Here is a 15,757-nt window from a genome sequence, read left to right as displayed (position 1 = left end):
TCGCGGGTCCCAGCTTCGGAGGCAGATAGGACGCAGATCAGCGGGAGGGAGGAGGGGGGCACTGCAGGCAGGGCGCCTGCACCTGTGTGAGCAGGGACCTGGGGCGCAGCAGCCCTCTTCGGAGAGAGAGGACAGAGCGCCAAGCCCAGGACCCCGGGCAGTGCCCGCCTCTCGCACCCGCAGTGGCCAAGAGCCTGGAGAGGAAGGCCCATCCTTGCCACCCTGGCCTAGCCCAGCCGTGGATCCAGAGCGGGGCTCCCTCCGTCACTGGGCTCTCCAAAGGACAGGTGCAGGGCGATGCAGGGGACCCGCGCCCAGCCCTAACCTCTGTGGAAAGTGTTCTGAACCCCCCACCCCCTCCAGCTTTGGGGCCGTCACGCGGGGGGGGGGGGGGCGGGAATGACAGAAAAACCTTCCTCAGGTCTTTCTTGAAAAAAAGTGTTTCTGCATTTGGTTTTCAGGGGACTGTTCTTGTTTGTTAAAGCGGGGGGGGGGGCGGGGGAGGACAGTTAGTCTCCAAAGCCAGGCTCTTGTTCTTATGCCAAGTCCTCGGGCTTAATTTTTCCGATCCTCGGGGTCTCGGTTTTGAAAGGCCTTCCCTCACCTCCCCACCCGCGCCCCCCCTGCCCCCTCCACCTCCAAGCTCACAGCTCACTGTTGGCAGGGGCGGGTTTCGATTTTGGCCCCAGCCAGGTTTCTAACCGGGGTTGCAGGAGGGAACCGCTGGGCCTGGGGGGGGGGTGGAGGAGGGGAGCCCTACCTGCCTGGGCTCGCCTAGCTGGCCCCACGGGAGCGCTCTGCCAGGGGGAACACAATGAACAAAGTTGGCCGGCCCGGGGCCTCGGAGAAGCGCAGGCTTTCCCCCAGCGCCGGAGACAGAACCATCACCGGGGAAACCCTTGCTGCTGTTTTAGACCGAAAGAAGAAGGAAGAAAAAAAGCATTTTTTCCAAACATGGACAAGTCAAGGAGTCGCGTTCAGACTTCTGCAAGATCGGAACAAAGGCGCTGACGCGGCGCGGGCCATCCGCGGGCCGGGACCTTTTCCATCGACTTGCAGGGCTTTGTTAAGGGTGTGTTGGGGAGGCAGTGCTGGGAACAGACTTGGAAGGAGGCAGGGCAGGCCTCTCTACTGAGGCCTCCTCCATCTGAAAGGTCACTCTTTGGACAAAGCCCTTGCTGTTGGCCTGAGGCTGTTTTTTAACTGGGGGCGAGGCCGGTCGCCCCAGCACGGGGAGAGAGGATGGGGTGGGGGTGGGGGGCCTAGTTACCCTGTTGGCTGAAATACAACAACATCCTCGGAGTTAAATGGTGTGAACCAGGAAGCTGTGTGACCTCGGGCAAGTGACTTAACCTCTCCGAACGCGTGTCATCATTCGCAGAAGCAGCGTCGTGCGTGAGGGTGACGTGAGGTGTTACTGGTATGCCCAGCAACACGCCAGACGTGTGACGGGCGATGTCTTCGCCCGTCTCCCCCGCTAGCCAGTCACCGCCCCTCACCAGCGCGCGCGCACGCTCGCGCGTACGCGCACGGGAGCAGTGGGGCCCAGGCTCCCAGGGTGCTTCCGAGAGTCGCGGGGTCCAGAGAAAATTCCCCTTTTCTGATGTCTTCGAGATTTGCCCTCGTCTCTTTCAGACTTAAAAGAAAAAAAAGGAGACTTGTGATTCTCTGCAAAGACCAGGTCGCCAAGGGTCAGACTATTTCGATAAAAAGGGACGTGCTGGAGGGAAAAGTGGAAAATTGGGGGATAAGTTAGGTGGGGAGAAGTTAAGGAAAGGATGTAAAATCCCCTTTATAAAATGAAACCTGCTCCGTAATCTCTTTGCCCCCCAAAATAGCCGTGTTCCGCGGTGCCTGGCAGATGGGGTTATTTGGGAAACTTCTCTCTCTTGGGCAGCTTTACGGATTCTCTGAACCCGAAAATGGTGCCAGTGCCTGGCCTGGCCCGGCCGGCTCGGACTCTCCCCGCATCTGGGGCCTCGGGAGGTGCTGCTCGGGCTCCCGCCGCATGAGCACCCACGGGGAGGCTTTGCAAGCGGCTGACCACACAATGAGCTCATCTGCTTGCCACTTAGCCACGATCCGATCCTCTGGAAGTGCCCAGATGGATCCTTGCCAGGCTCCCGTGCATTGGAGGTGAAAACTGTTTCAACTAAAAAGGGGGGGGAAAAAAAAGACACAGAAGTCAGAGCAAACTGAACACCTAAGGTTCGCCTGCCCCGTGACCGTGTACGGAGCCCCTGTATATATGTATTCTTTCCTCCGCAGTCCTCCCCACGACCCTATGGGCTGGGCCGGGCATGTGCCATGTTCTCGAGCCCAGTTTACAGATGCGAACGCTGACCGACAGGCGCGAAGGCTTGCTCGCAGCTGCAGCCGAGAGGAGGTAGACCAAGGGGTCCCTCTGCCTCCCAAACATGATCGCGCTCTGTTTCATCGTGCTGCCTTCCGGAAGCGACATGCAGCATGAAGGCCAGCCTTTCCAGCCCGGGCCTGGCGACGTCGAGGGAAGGGAGGCTGGAGGAAGGGGCTGGCCGTGCTGGGGTAAACACGGGGCCGTGAGTAGCTGTCTTCAGGAGGCCTGCTTCTCCAGACGGTCCAGGCAGTGCCGTGGCCGATGGGACTGGGGGGGTGGGGGGTGCAGGGCCCCGAAGAGCCCGCACCTGTCCGGAAAACTCAGCTTGTGCCAGGAGGCTCCCAGTGGGTCCCAGTGGGCAGATGCAGCCTTCCTCGCATGCCTCTTGGCTTTGGTCTCCCTCTTCCTGAACCGCTGGGGCTGTGCTCAGCCTGCAGGCCTGGAGGGCCGTGGTGGCCTCTCGGGGACCCCCTGCAAGGGAGTGCGCGGTGGGGCCAGGTCCTGGGGGGGCTCTCAGGGGGCTCACGCTTGCCCGGGTAGGAGCTGGCATGCAGGTGTATTGTGCCCAGAGCATTCTAGAAACACCCGGGGGGGAAGGGGGCAGCTGAAGCAGAGGAAGGGCTTCCAGGGAAAGGGGCACCGGGCTGCGCAGGGTTAGCGAAGTCCTCTGCAGCCGTTCTGGGGAGAGATCCCTGACGGCAGAGACAGGCACCTGGCAGGTGTCTCAGGGTGGGTGTGGGGAGGTGTGTGGGGCCAGGCTCACGGGCCTGGGACACCGTGTTTGGTGAACGGCCGCGCGGCCGCCTGTGGATGGGGGTAGGGGGCACCAGGCGGCTAAACGTCCCATAGTGCGCGAGGCAGCCCTGGAACCAGAGGGGTCTCTGTCCCCGGCATCACTACCCTTTTTATTGGCTTCGAGGGGCAGGTGATGGCTGGAAAGAAGGCAGGAGGCAGACCCCAGAGGGCCCTGAGGGCTGAGCTGAGGAGAGAGAGTGCCGGCCCTGGGCAGCTCCTGCAGGGGCGGGGACTGGGCACTAGGCTCTGACCCCCCCCCCCCCCCGGGGGTCTAGTGTCCTCTCCATGTGCAAGAAGGGGGCCACCAGGGAAGAGAGAGCAAGTCCGACCCAAGGAACAGGCAGAAGGTGAACGAGGGGAGGGCTGACTCGTGACCATCCTCCCCTCTTCCCTGCGCCATTCCCTCCTCCCCCTCCTCCTCCTCCCCCTCCTTCCCGCGCCACTCTCCTTGTCTGTTTATGGAAGACTGAGGTGATCCTAGTCATTAGCCCTTTCATTCGTTGGAGGCGGGGTTTCCCTGCAACAGACGTGGGGTGTCTGGGGGACCCGGCCGGAGGATGGCGTTTTCCCCGGAGCCACAAGCATCACGGGGAGGCTTGGGGTCTGGTTTAGAAAAACACACAGATGGGGGCCTGGGGGGCTCAGTCAGTTGAGCGTCAGACTTCAGCTCAGGTCACGGTCTCACGGTTCGCGAGTTCGAGCCCCGCGTCGGGCTCTGTGCTGACAGCTCGGAGCCTGGAGCCTGCTTGGGATTCTGTCTCCTCTCTCTGCGCCTGCCCTGCTTATTCTCTCTCTCTCTCAAAAATAAATAGAACCTTAACACACACACACACACACACACACACAGAATCGGACAGCCCACCGGGCCCCCTCCCTGGGGCTCAGCCTGGGCCCTGCAGCCCGCTGGCCAGTGAATACTTTCTGCCCGGGCTCTCAGGGGCTCTGGCATCTCTGAGCCCAAGATGAGAGATGCGGCCGAGAACCACAGGCCGGAGCCGTGCGCTCCGAGGTTCCGGGCCTTGAGTGAAGGCGTCCGCCCCACACGGGTCCTGGCCCCCAGCGTCGCTTCTGCTGTGAGGCCGGGCACCTCTAGACTGAAGAGGCAAAGGGGAGCCGGAAGGTGCTGTGTCCTGAGCCTCCGGTCCCTGCTGGCAGGTTCGGGAGCGTCACTGGCTGGCCGAGGCCGGAGAAGCCCAGTCTGGGGTTTGCCTGTCCCACCGAGATTCTTCTGTCCCCTCGAGGAGGGTCGGGGCTTGTGGCCAGGTGGTGTTCTCCCCCTACAGCCCTGCCCACATTCTCTCCGCTCCTGTCAAGTCAGGGGCGGGGGCTGCCTGGAGCGGTTTCCAAACATCCGGCATCTCCAGGCCGCTCACCTGTCCCGTCCTGCTGGCCTCTGGCCCTTCCCTTCCCCTTGACGTGCTCCCGAGAACATCCCAAGTGCACGACTCCAGCCACGGGCAGATCTGCCTGCTGGGAGAGGCCTGTATAATCCCATAGTTGCCCCTGCCCAGTCCCAAGGTAGGACCTTTCGGGTTTTGGTGGCCGGCCTCGGAGCGTCTCCCAAGGGCTCAGGACCCTGCTGCTAAAGGGGCATTCAGGAGACTCCCCAGAGCAGGCTGCCAGCCCCACTGCCCAAGGGACCCGCCTCGAAGAAACCTCCTTGTTGGCCTTCCCAGCCCGTCTGCCGTTACCTGGCGCGGCGTCCTCAGGGCTGGCGGAGACCGTGGGTCAGGGCCCTCGCCCGGCGTCAGGCGCAGTCGCTGTAGGATTGGGCCCCGGTCCCCGGGGGTGAGCCGGGACCTGCCAGCGCCTGTGGGCGGGAGCGGAGAACGGGATAACTGGGGGCAGCGACCACCCCGGGTGTCCTGGGAGGCGAGGAAGGAACGCGTCTTCGGGAGCCGCGACCACACCGAGTGGGTCTGACCAGCCCCGGGCTCGGTGGTCTTTACTCCTCAGTAACCACGGCGATACCTGCGCTTAGCTCCAGATGGGCTGCTCCCTGGGGTAACTTCAGAGACCCCCATTCCTTGAACGCAGAGCTGAGACCTTCCCCCACATACCCCGTGATCGCTGAATGGCTTTACCTCCTGGGATCGGGGCGGGGGGGGACCAAGGGTTGCTGTCCTCCTATAGGCAAGATAATAAGGCCACCGGGAGGGTCAGGAGCCTGTCCAGGATCAGTCAGGGAGGAGGGGCCGGAGCCAGGACTCTGGCCCAGGCCGACCCGCCTCTTCCCCACTGCGTATGCTGCCCTGCCCCGGGCCTCCTGGCCTCGTCCCCCACCGCCTCCAGCTGCCCTTCCCAGCAGGCCTGGACCCAGCCGTTCCAGACGCAGGCCGGGGCTCTGTCACACAGGCCCCTGGCTGTGACAGTCTTCCCTCTGCTCCCACCCTGCCTCTGCCGGGCGCAGCCAACACGAAGGCCTTCCTTCCCAGCATTCCCCCGTCTTTGCACGCCCCTCCCTGGCCGAGGGACCACCGCGTCTGCAGACACAGTGTGAGGTCACACACCGCAGCCGGGTGACAGCTCTAGTCTTCCTCCGAGGGGCTTTGCAGTTGGGATGCGTGTCCCCGGGCCCCTGAGGGGCCAGCAGTCAGTCCAAGGAGCCCGGTGGCCCAGCTGTCCCTCCCTCACGAGGCAGAGGAGGAAACTGAGGCCCGAGAGGGGCGTATAGAAGGGGAGCATGGGTTTATTGTTCCCTGACGGGGCAGTGGCCCGGGATGGGGTCACGTGCACCTGCCAGACCCTCGTGTCCCCCCCCCCCCCCCGAGCTCTGCTGGCGGGACGTGGCTGGCAAGTGGTGGCCAGCTGTGCACGTTTCCTCTGGACCCACCTTGACGTCTCCCCACTCCCCCCTCCCGGCTCATCTCGTGCAGTGAGGTTTTCCCGTTGTGCCTCCCCCTGCATTGTTTGTGTGCCCTTCTGGGGGCTTAGATAAGAAACTCCTCGGCCTTCCTTAGCCTTCTTTGGTGATCTCCATCGGAAGGACCTAGAAAAACAACCTTGCCAGCAGAGGCCCGGCCCTCCCGTCACGTGGGCTGGCGAGGGCTGGCCTCGTGCGAGAATAGACCAGGTCTCGGTGGCGGGGTGAGGGTTTCTGGCACCGGAGGAGGATTGCCAGGTTCCAGCAGATGCTTCTCCTTAAACAGATTTTCACTTGAGAGCCGGGTGACAGCGGCGGCTGATGTGACCTTGGTTTCACCTTGGGCACCCGCAGCCTCCGCAGCGACGCGGCCGTGGGGCAGGGAGCGAGCCCCCCGGGTCTTCGGGGTCCCCGGTCGAAGCGGGCCCCTCCTCACGCCCCACCTCCCACACAGCTTCTAGCCCCTTCTCCCGGCGCCGAGCCTCGTGGCTTTGCTCTGCGTTTTGCCAGCCAGGGACCCGCCTTCTCAGGAACCGGTGGTGGTCCCCTGGCTCTGACTTGCAGCTCGGGTTCTCGGGCCTGTGTGCTTCTGCAGAAACGTTGACTGCGGGGGGAGGAGGGGATTTTTGTAAAGCAGTGGTGTGGGTGAAGGTTCCAGAACCGTCTCTGTCGCTCGTGTCCCTGAGGCTCGGGCTCTCCCCGCCGACGGGACGGGGACTGTCCTGTGTGCCTGTTGGGACGATAAAGTCGGGTGCGAAATAAGTGTCCGTTCTCCTTTCTGCCAGGGCGCCCTCCTGCACACACACACACACACACACACACTCTCTCTCTCTCTCTCTCTCCTTGCTTGAGAAACACCCTCAGAAGGAGAAGTACCTTGAAGAGGAGGGAACTGCGGGCCCACTCACCCCTGTGTGCACCCGAGCCGCGGGGTGGAGGGTGCTGTCCCCGGGGAACTCCCTGCAAGGTCTCTCTTCAAACCACCCGCAGGCAAGAAGGGTCTCTGTGCAGCAATGTCTGCAGACACAGTGTGAAGTGACACACCGCAGCCGGGTGACAGCTCTAGTCTTCCTCCGAGGGGCTTTGCAGTTGGGATGTGTGTCCCCGGGCCCCTGAGGGGCCAGCAGTCAGTCCAAGGAGCCCGGTGGCCCAGCTGTCCCTCCCTCACGAGGCAGAGGAGGAAACTGAGGCCCGAGAGGGGCGTATAGAAGGGGAGCGTGGGTTTATTGTTCCCTGACGGGGCAGTGGCCCGGGATGGGGTCACGTGCACCTGCCAGACCCTCGTCTCCCCGAAGGTCCCCTTGCATCTGGGCGCTTTGTCGAGCTCTCGCTGGCCGTCTGCTGCGTAGATGACGGAGGTGACGTCCTTGGAGCCCTGGGGGCTTGACACTTGTCATCCTGGGGCCACAGGCAGCGAGTCCGTTGGCTTTGGATTTGTCCTAAGCAGAAAGCAGTAGTTCCCTTTCTTAAAATGTGTATTTATTTATGTGGGGGGTGGGGAGAAAATTGGGCATGTGAGTGGGGGAGGGGTGGAGAGACAGGAAGAGAGAGAATCTCAAGCAGGCTCCGCCCTGTCAGCGCGGAGCCCCACCCGGGGGGCTCGATCCCACGAACCGCGAGATCGTGATCTGAGCCGAAACCAAGAGTCGGACGCTCAACTGACTGAGCCGCCCGGGCGCCCCTGTGGTTTCCTTGCTAATGGAGAGTTTTCTCATTCGCTTGTTTCTAGAGCAAATCATGGCGGAAAATAAAAAACATGGTGCACTGGTCTCCCTTCGTCATGTCCTTCAAGAAGAAATACCCCTGGATCCAGCTGGCAGGACACGCAGGTAGCTGCAGGCCCTCGCGGAAGTTCCCCCGGGACCCTCTGCTCTCCGGGGAGGGCCTGGCCCCCGATGCTCCCGGAGGTGGAAGCATCTGGAACGGGATCTCTCGGAGACAGTGGCGTGCTCCCCGGATGCGGCCCGAGCACTGCCCTGAGAACACGGGAGGACAGCACCCCCTCCGGAGCCTGTCCCGTCCCCAGACGCACACGCAGCCCCCCTTCCTCGTCTCTGTCTCTTTCGGTGTCTCCGTCTCCCCCTTCTGTCTCTCTCCCGGTTCACCTCAGCAAAATACGCGAAATCATCATCTTCCAGCTCGCCCACCATCTGCCATCTTGGACAAAGAGGCAAGGCTCAGCGTGCCATTGGGCGCCCACTGTATCCCCCCATTGCCATGGTCTTAGGGGTCACGGCATTCGTGGAGATGTGGGGGTCTGCCCCGACGGAGCTTGTAGGAGGTGGAAGGTGCAGGCAGATCACCCCACAAGCGAAGGACAGTGTAGAGTCCTGGGTGCAGGCGGCCAGGGCGCCCATCGCCCGCGGGGGATGAGGGGACATCTGTAGCCAGAGCCTGAGCGCTGGCTGGTCCACGTGCGGGGGCCCCTTGGTGTGCCTCATCCCCTGGGAGGTTTCCGTGGCTGCCCCGGACTTGACCTTCACGACCACAGACCAGCCCAGGGTCCGACACCTCTTTTATATCCCCCGCACGTGGGCCCAAGGCACTTGGGTGGACACTCTTCCTAAATAAATATGTCCCCGACGGCGTGACTGAGGGTCACGTCGCGGGTGGCCTGTGCCGGGCCTCGGACCCCCGCTTCTCAGCCAGCGTCCCTGCCCTGGGACTGAACCTGTCCCATCAGAGCTTCTGCCCTGAGACCGGAGGCACCGTCACTGCCCGGGGACTGGACCGATGAGGGGGTGGGGGTGGTGACAGTGACACAGGAAGAGGAGTGGCTGGGTCTCGCGTGTGTGAACCCTGCAGTGAGCGCTGGTGCCCCTCCATCTGCAGAGCCTGGGGTCTGGGAAGCTGGGGACCCAGCCCGGTTTGCAGCCAGGACTTGCCTCCACTCCCCTTACAGGGCTCAGTCCACGAGTGGGGACCTGGGGGCACCTTCAGCCCCAATGCTTACTGGGCGAGCGGCCCCGGGAGACCTACCGCGGGGGCTGGCGGGCAGGTGGGGGGAGGTGAGAGCGGGGAGGGTCTCGGACACGGACCCAGGGTCTCCCCCGACCTTGCTCTGCAGGGAGTTTCAAGGCGGCTGCCAACGGCAGGATCTTGAAGAAGCACTGTGAGTCGGAGCAGCGCTGCCTCGACCGGCTGATGGCCGATGTGCTGAAGCCCTTTGTCCCCGCCTACCACGGCGACGTGGTGAAAGACGGCGAGCGCTACAACCAGATGGACGACCTACTGGCCGCCTTCGACTCGCCCTGCGTGATGGACTGCAAAATGGGCGTCAGGTGAGCAGGGCCTGGGGTGCGGCAGGGCAGGCTCGGGGCGCGGGGGACGCCATCCCGCAGAGGGGACGGGACGGGACCCCGGCGTTGCCCCTCACGGCCTCCCCGCTTTTCCAGAGCCAGTAGCCGTGGGGCCGGAAGAGGGGCTCCGTGCTGAGCCTCCCTGGGAGGGGTGGGGCAGAGACAACGGCCTTTCTGGGCGGGTGGGATTGCCGGGCAGCAAGGTGGTGGCCGCGTGGGGAGACTGGGCTAGAGGGTCTTAGCGCCCCCCCGCGCCCCCCCCCGTGGGAAGGGGGAGCTGGTCAGTGGAATATGTTGGGATGCCCACGAAGGTTCGCCCCTGCCCTACGAGTGCGGTGGAGGGGGAGCCCGGGAGCTGCTTTCATGGGGGACGGGTCGGGGTGCTCCAGAGGCCGGAAGGGGGTGCTCGGGCCTGGGCACGGACTCGGATCCGACCCCTGGCGCCTGCCCCGGGAGATAAGCCCGAGCTTGGAGAGGACTCGGAGGGAAGGAGACCGGCAGCGTGGCCAGGAGGAGACCGGGTGATGCGCAGAGCCGAGGGGACCCGAGACCCCTCCGCCCGCAGCTCTGGGCCCTGCTTTGGTGGCATGGTTTTCTCCTCCCTCTCGGCCTTGGGCCGCTCCGTCCCAAGGAGTCACCGAGTGGCTCCCTCTCTCCTGCTGCGGGCAGCGCTCGTGAAGTCCTCCCGGGCTGTTGGCCACGTGGCATTGGGGTGTCGTGCTCCCCTCGGGGGGAAGCCCCCCAGGCTGCACAGCCAGACGCCCGGCTCGTCCATCCGCCCACGGCTCGCCGGGGAGACCGGGCTCCAGGGAGCGGCTCAGAGCTGGGGCCTGGGTTTGCTTTGGGTGGTTTTTATTCTTACGAGAATGAGAAAGAAGCGTGTGTGTGTGTGTGTGTGTGTGTGCATGCGCACACGTGTGCAAGACAGGCAGGGGCCAGGAGAGAAGAGGGCCCGACGGCCCCCTTCCTTCCCTCCTCACTCCTGGGACTGTGTCCTCAAGTCAGACCCTGCAGGCCGTGTTCGTCGCGAGGCCCCCAGGCAGGGACCGGAAATGGGGAAGTACAGGCCCTTCTCTTTGCTCTCTGGCTGTCCTTGACCTCCCTCCCCCGCACCCTTCCTCCCTCCCTCCGCTCCAGCCCACAGGGAGGAAACAGAATGTCCCTCCAGCCACCGCTTGGCTGCTGCCCTTCCCCAGAGTCTTATTTCTGTCCCCGGAAGGCCCTCCCCGGTGCACCAGGATGGGCCCTCTCAAGGGAAGACACAGAAATATTCCGATTAGCGTTCACTCAGACCGTGGCCCAAAAAAGCACGCGCTGCGGGAGGGATGTGTGGAAAGTCCGTGCCACGAGGCTGCCCCGTGTAGCTGTCTGTTCCCTGGGAGGCTTGTGGGGACTGGCGCCCCCTGGGCCCTGCCTGTGTCTTCAGCTTCTGTCCCACTGCGCCCCGGAGTGACCGGCGAGGCTGGGACAGCGTTAGCTCACTTGGGAGCGGGGCCTCGAGGCGGAGGCTGTGGGGTGAGAGCGAGGTCTGTGTGGAGGGGAGGGGAGGTCTCCCCAGAACTGGTCCTGCCCAGCTTCTCCTCTGCTTCACAATGCAAGGGATGGGCCCTCCTCCGCTCCTCACTGCCACCGGGAGACATGGGTCCTGCGTGGTCCAGTCCGAGCAGGGGGACATCAAACACAGAGGTGCGGGGACTCGGACTCAGCAGGGCCCCGGGTCCGTGCCAGGCTTCCAGCTGCAGACCATGCCCCGAGGGGGCTCCGTGGGGCCCCGGGTCCATGCTGCGTCGATCCAGAATCCTTAACCCCAGACAGAACCCGTCCTAAGACCAGCAGTCCGTGGCCACGCCCAGTGCTTGCCAGAGGGAGGAGGCCGGAGCCCGGGGCCACCACCATCACTGAGTCCCAGGCATGAGGGGTTGAGACCTGTCACGGGGAAGCAGTAGACGGGCTGACCAGCCAAGCCAGCTTCGGCCACAAGCTGGGGGGAGGGGTGGGGGGCGCTCAGGAAAAGGTGACGTGGGCACCTGTAGTGTCCTAAATCGGGGGCATCGGGGACGGCGGTTCCACGTGGATGTATGCTCATGTTCCAGGGACTTTTCTTAGATTCTCCCCCGTAAGCCTGTGTGCTGTGTGTCACACGAGTCTTCCTGATGTCGGGGCTGGGGGTGGAGACAAGGACCGTCCCCGGCTTTGGCGCGCGAGCTGTGGGCGCCCACAGGCTTGCCGCCTACCCACCCTTCGTCCCGAGTGGCCGTCCCCCCACCCCCGTCCCCCGCACAGGCCTCTGCTCCCCCATCCCGCGGTCGGACGGAGGCGGGGAGCCCGGCCAGGGGAGCTGGGGAGCTCAGGCCCCGCCGTGTCGCCGCTGACCGGTGCCCTGGGCGGAGGGTGAGCGACCCCACCCAGACTGGCTGCGGGGGCCCTTCCTGGAAAAAGCCCCAGGCCTGCTTCCTGTTTAAGGAGCAACTGAAAGCTCTCTGCGGAAGTGCGGCCGCCCACCCGCCCCGCAGGCCCCCACAGTGGGCCCCGGAGCATGTGGGGTGGCCAGCCCACCCCCGGCCACGTGGCACGCACACACAGCCGCACCCGGGCCGGCCCGACACGACTCCACGCAAAAGCATTCTGCCCCTCGGCCTCTGCCTTGAAGCTCCTGCCATCCCTGACCTGGCTCGGCAGGCACCGTGATGTGTGTGCGTGTGCGTGGGAGGTTGTGTGCATGGCTGTGTGCATGCATGAGTGTGCGCGCACGTGTGCGTGGGGTGTGTGCATGTGGGGGGTGTGCGTGGGGGTGTGGGTGCACGTGTGCATTAATGACTATGTGCGCACGTGCGTGTGTGCATGAGTGTGTATGCACGTGTGCGTGGGGTATGCATGGCTGTGCGCACGCACATGCGTGGGTGTGTGCATGGCTGCACGTGTGCATGGAGGGTGTGTGTGGCTGTGTGCGCATGCACGTGCGTGGGTGTGCATGGCTGTGTGTGCGCGTGGGGGTGTGCAAGTGTGCATGTGTGGGGGTATACATGGCTGTGTGTGCATGTGTGTGGGGGGTGCATGGGTGTGCGTGCATGTGGGGGTGTGTGTGCATGAGTGTGCATGGGGTGTGCATGGGTGTGGGTGTACGTGTGCACGGGGTGTGCACGTGTGCGTGCATGGCTCGCACACACTGCGTACGTGCATGAGTGTGCACGCGTGTGCATGAGTGCACAGTGTGGGTGTGAATGTGTGTGCGTAGCAGTGTGCATAGCTGTGTGTGCATGCACGTGCGTGAGGGTGTGCACATGTGGGGGTGTACATGGCTGTGTGTGCATATTGTGTGGGGGGGTGCATGGATGTGCATGCGTGTGGGGTGTATGCGCATGAGTGTGTGCATGGGGTGTGCATGGGTGTGTGGGTGTATGTGTGCATGGGGTATGAACATGTGCATGCATGGTTTGCGTGCACTGCGCATGTGCATAAGTGCGCGCGTGTGCATGAGTGCACGTTGTGGGTGTGAATAATTGTGCTTAGGGGTGTGCATGGCTCTGTGTGCACACACGTGCGTGGGTGTGTGCACGTGTGGGTATGTGGATGTACATGGCTGTGTGTGCATGCACTTGTGTGGGGGTGTGCACGTGGGGGGTGTGGGTGTACATGGCTGTGTGCACACGTGCGTCTGTGTGTGCACGTGTGCGTGGGGGTGTGCGTGCGTGCACACGTGCATGGGGGTGTACCTGCACGTGCGTGTGTGTGTGTGTGTGCATGGCTGTGTGCATGCACGTGTGCGTGGGAGGTGCGCACGCCCATGGAGGAGGTGTGCACTGGTACAGGCGAGGGCTGCGGGAGGTTCTAAATGACCAGGCCCACGTTCACAACCCAGGACTTGTCGTTTCCTTATATTTGACACGGTGGTTTGTGAAAACTCGGCCTCTGAAGGCGTCATGAGTTGACGCGCAGTCTGACCTGGGTCCCCAAGCAGCAGGTGTGAGGAGAGGGTGGGGCCGGGCCGCCGTCACGGCCGCCGCCCATGATGGGCCAGCACAGAAATCTTCCCTCCGCTACAGCTCTGTCCTATGATTTGTTTCAGGAAAGGTCCGGGGCAGCGGTGGAGCCCGGGGTCAGGGGAGAAGAGGGGGGTTCACTGGGGAGCAGGGGTGCGTCTGCAACGTGCAGGATGCCCGTGTGTGTGGCAGGGGTGACGCCCCATCTCTGTTTGGTGATGGGGTGGGGGAGGCATCGCTGGCCGGGGATTCAGCCCTGGGCTGCTGAAGTCCTGTCCTGCCCCTGCTCCGGTTTCCGGGGGACCCCTGCCGGTTCGATGGCGGGACAGTGAGCGACTTCCACCGGCTGTGCCTTCTCGGGCCTTCGGGCTGGGGGGCAGGTGTGAGGAGGCACGGGCTGGGCGGGGCAGGCCGTGTGGCCCCCCTCGGGCTTCCCCCCCCCCCCCACCCCAGGCACAGGCTTCCCCTTCCAGGGCCACCTTCTGGCTCAGCCTTAGTGCTTGGTATTGGCACGAGGTCGCCCCACGCGCAGGGCCGCCCCCTGTTCTCCCGGTCGGGAGCCGGCCCCGGCCTGAGCAGAGCGTGTGCGCATCCCGCGTAAGCGGCCTGCGGCCCTCATCACCGCCCCCCTTCCCACGCAGGACCTACCTGGAGGAGGAGCTCACCAAGGCCCGGAAGAAGCCCAGCCTCCGGAAGGACATGTACCAGAAGATGATCGAGGTGGACCCCGAGGCCCCGACTGAGGAGGAGAAAGCCCAGCGGGCTGTGACCAAGCCTCGGTACATGCAATGGAGGGAGACCATCAGTTCCACCGCCACCCTCGGCTTTAGGATCGAGGGCATCAAGGTGAGGCCCGCCAGGTGCCTCGGGAAGGAAGGGACAGAGGCTCCCATATCCGCCCCGGGGGTGGCGGCGGCCCGCAGGGCCTTCCGAGGCCGCGAGCCTCCTTCCTCACAGGCCCAGCGTGTTTGGGGAAATCCGCCTGCTCCTCATTCAAGGCCGGGGCCCCGGAGCAGGGTGGCTTCTAGCCGGCCCCAGGGTCAGCCCTCTGCCGAGGACCCTACGCTTAATGCTGACTGTGCCCAGCCCTGACCGGGAGCCCACCTAGGAGCCCGCATGCCAGTGCAGGGGCCGCTCACTCTGCCCGTGGCCTGAGAGCTGGGGATGGGCCACGAGATGCAGGGGTGGGGACGTGCCGGCTGCGGTGACCCTCCCTCTGCCCCGGCAGCCGGACCAAACGCCCCTCCTCCGCGTCCCCGAGTGTCCCCGCCCTGGATCTGATGAGCAGGTGCGGGCTCGCACTTCACCCCGGGGAGCGGCCTGCGAGGTGCCGGCCGGCCTGGCAGACAGCGGTCCCTGCGGCCTTCCTGGGTTTCTGTCCTCTGCCTGCTCCGGGCCGTCACCGAACAGCCCTAGCGTCTGGGTTTGGGCAGAGGATGGCGCTCCGGGCATCCGCCCCTCCCCAGCACTGCTTTGTGAGCTCTGGGCTGAGAAAGCCATGTGTCCCTCCCCTGTCATCTGAAACGAGTTTTTCTTCCTTTTTTGCATCCAGCCCTCATCCGGGTTGCAAGTTTCATGCTTCCCTCTCATAATGCTCTTTTTCCTTCATGTCTCCGAAACAGTCCGCTTTCCCCTTACCTCTCCCTCTCAGGCTGGGTGCCCTAGCCTCCGTTCGTTGTCCGGCTGCAGGAACAGCCAGCAGGCCGTCTCCCCTCCCCTGCTCTGGGCAAACGCCCCGCGACGAGCCCCTGTGGGCAAGTTCCCCCTCCGCCCCAGGGTCCGTCCTCAAGAGGCAGCCACATTGCGTTACCTCGTCTCTGGCCTGGTGATGCACAGACCCAAGTCTGGGGGCTCCTCGTGGAGCCCTGCTTCCTCACCCTTTGTCCTTAACTAAGAACAGATCTCGGGGCGCCTGGGTGGCTCATTCGGTTAAGCATCCGACTTCAGCCAGGTCACGATCTCGCGGTCCGTGAGTTCGAGCCCCGCGTCGGGCTCTGGGCTGACAGCTCAGAGCCTGGAGCCTGCTTCGGATTCTTTGCCTCCCTCTCTCTCTCTCTGCCTCTCCCCAACTCATGCTCTCTCTCTCTTGAAAATAAATAAAACTTGAAAAAAAAAATCAAAAAAAAAGAACAGATGTCCTCCTGGGGGAGCTAAGCTCCATGTGCTTTCCGGGAACAGCCTGGAACAGACACAGCGCCAGGCTAAGAAGATGAGTAGTCTCTTGCACCAGGCGGGCCAGGGAGCAGAGATCGGCAGGCAGTGACATCTTGGCTATGTTCAGGGAACATACGGCAAAGGAACCTCACTGAACTTGCGGTGGGAGCACCTCTCTTCTGTCTGGCGAGGGAGGTCGCCCCCAGATGGCAGGGACCCGTGGGGCACTCACGGGGGTTCCCAGGGCCAGGCCCCGAGGGAAGCCGAGACATATGTGTCTCCTCCAGCCCCTGCTGCCCGCAGCCCCCTC

At 63.9% G+C, this 15,757-nt stretch overlaps 1 protein-coding gene across 2 annotated transcripts in view; it reads left to right on the top strand.

Moving 5' to 3' along the window:
• Positions 1-15,757, top strand: part of ITPKB (inositol-trisphosphate 3-kinase B) — an 89,567-nt gene that overhangs the window by 67,457 nt on the left and 6,353 nt on the right. For both annotated transcript variants that reach the window (XM_047840184.1, XM_047840185.1), the window contains exons 3-5: positions 7,744-7,843; positions 9,082-9,295; positions 13,935-14,139. In XM_047840184.1, the coding sequence (XP_047696140.1) occupies positions 7,744-7,843; positions 9,082-9,295; positions 13,935-14,139 (519 nt within the window). The remainder of the gene's footprint in view (positions 1-7,743; positions 7,844-9,081; positions 9,296-13,934; positions 14,140-15,757) is intronic.

The sequence above is a fragment of the Prionailurus viverrinus genome, chromosome F1 (assembly GCF_022837055.1).
Source record: "Prionailurus viverrinus isolate Anna chromosome F1, UM_Priviv_1.0, whole genome shotgun sequence".
NCBI classification, from domain to species: domain Eukaryota; kingdom Metazoa; phylum Chordata; class Mammalia; order Carnivora; family Felidae; genus Prionailurus; species Prionailurus viverrinus.
This window is presented reverse-complemented; position numbering and strand designations above follow the sequence as displayed.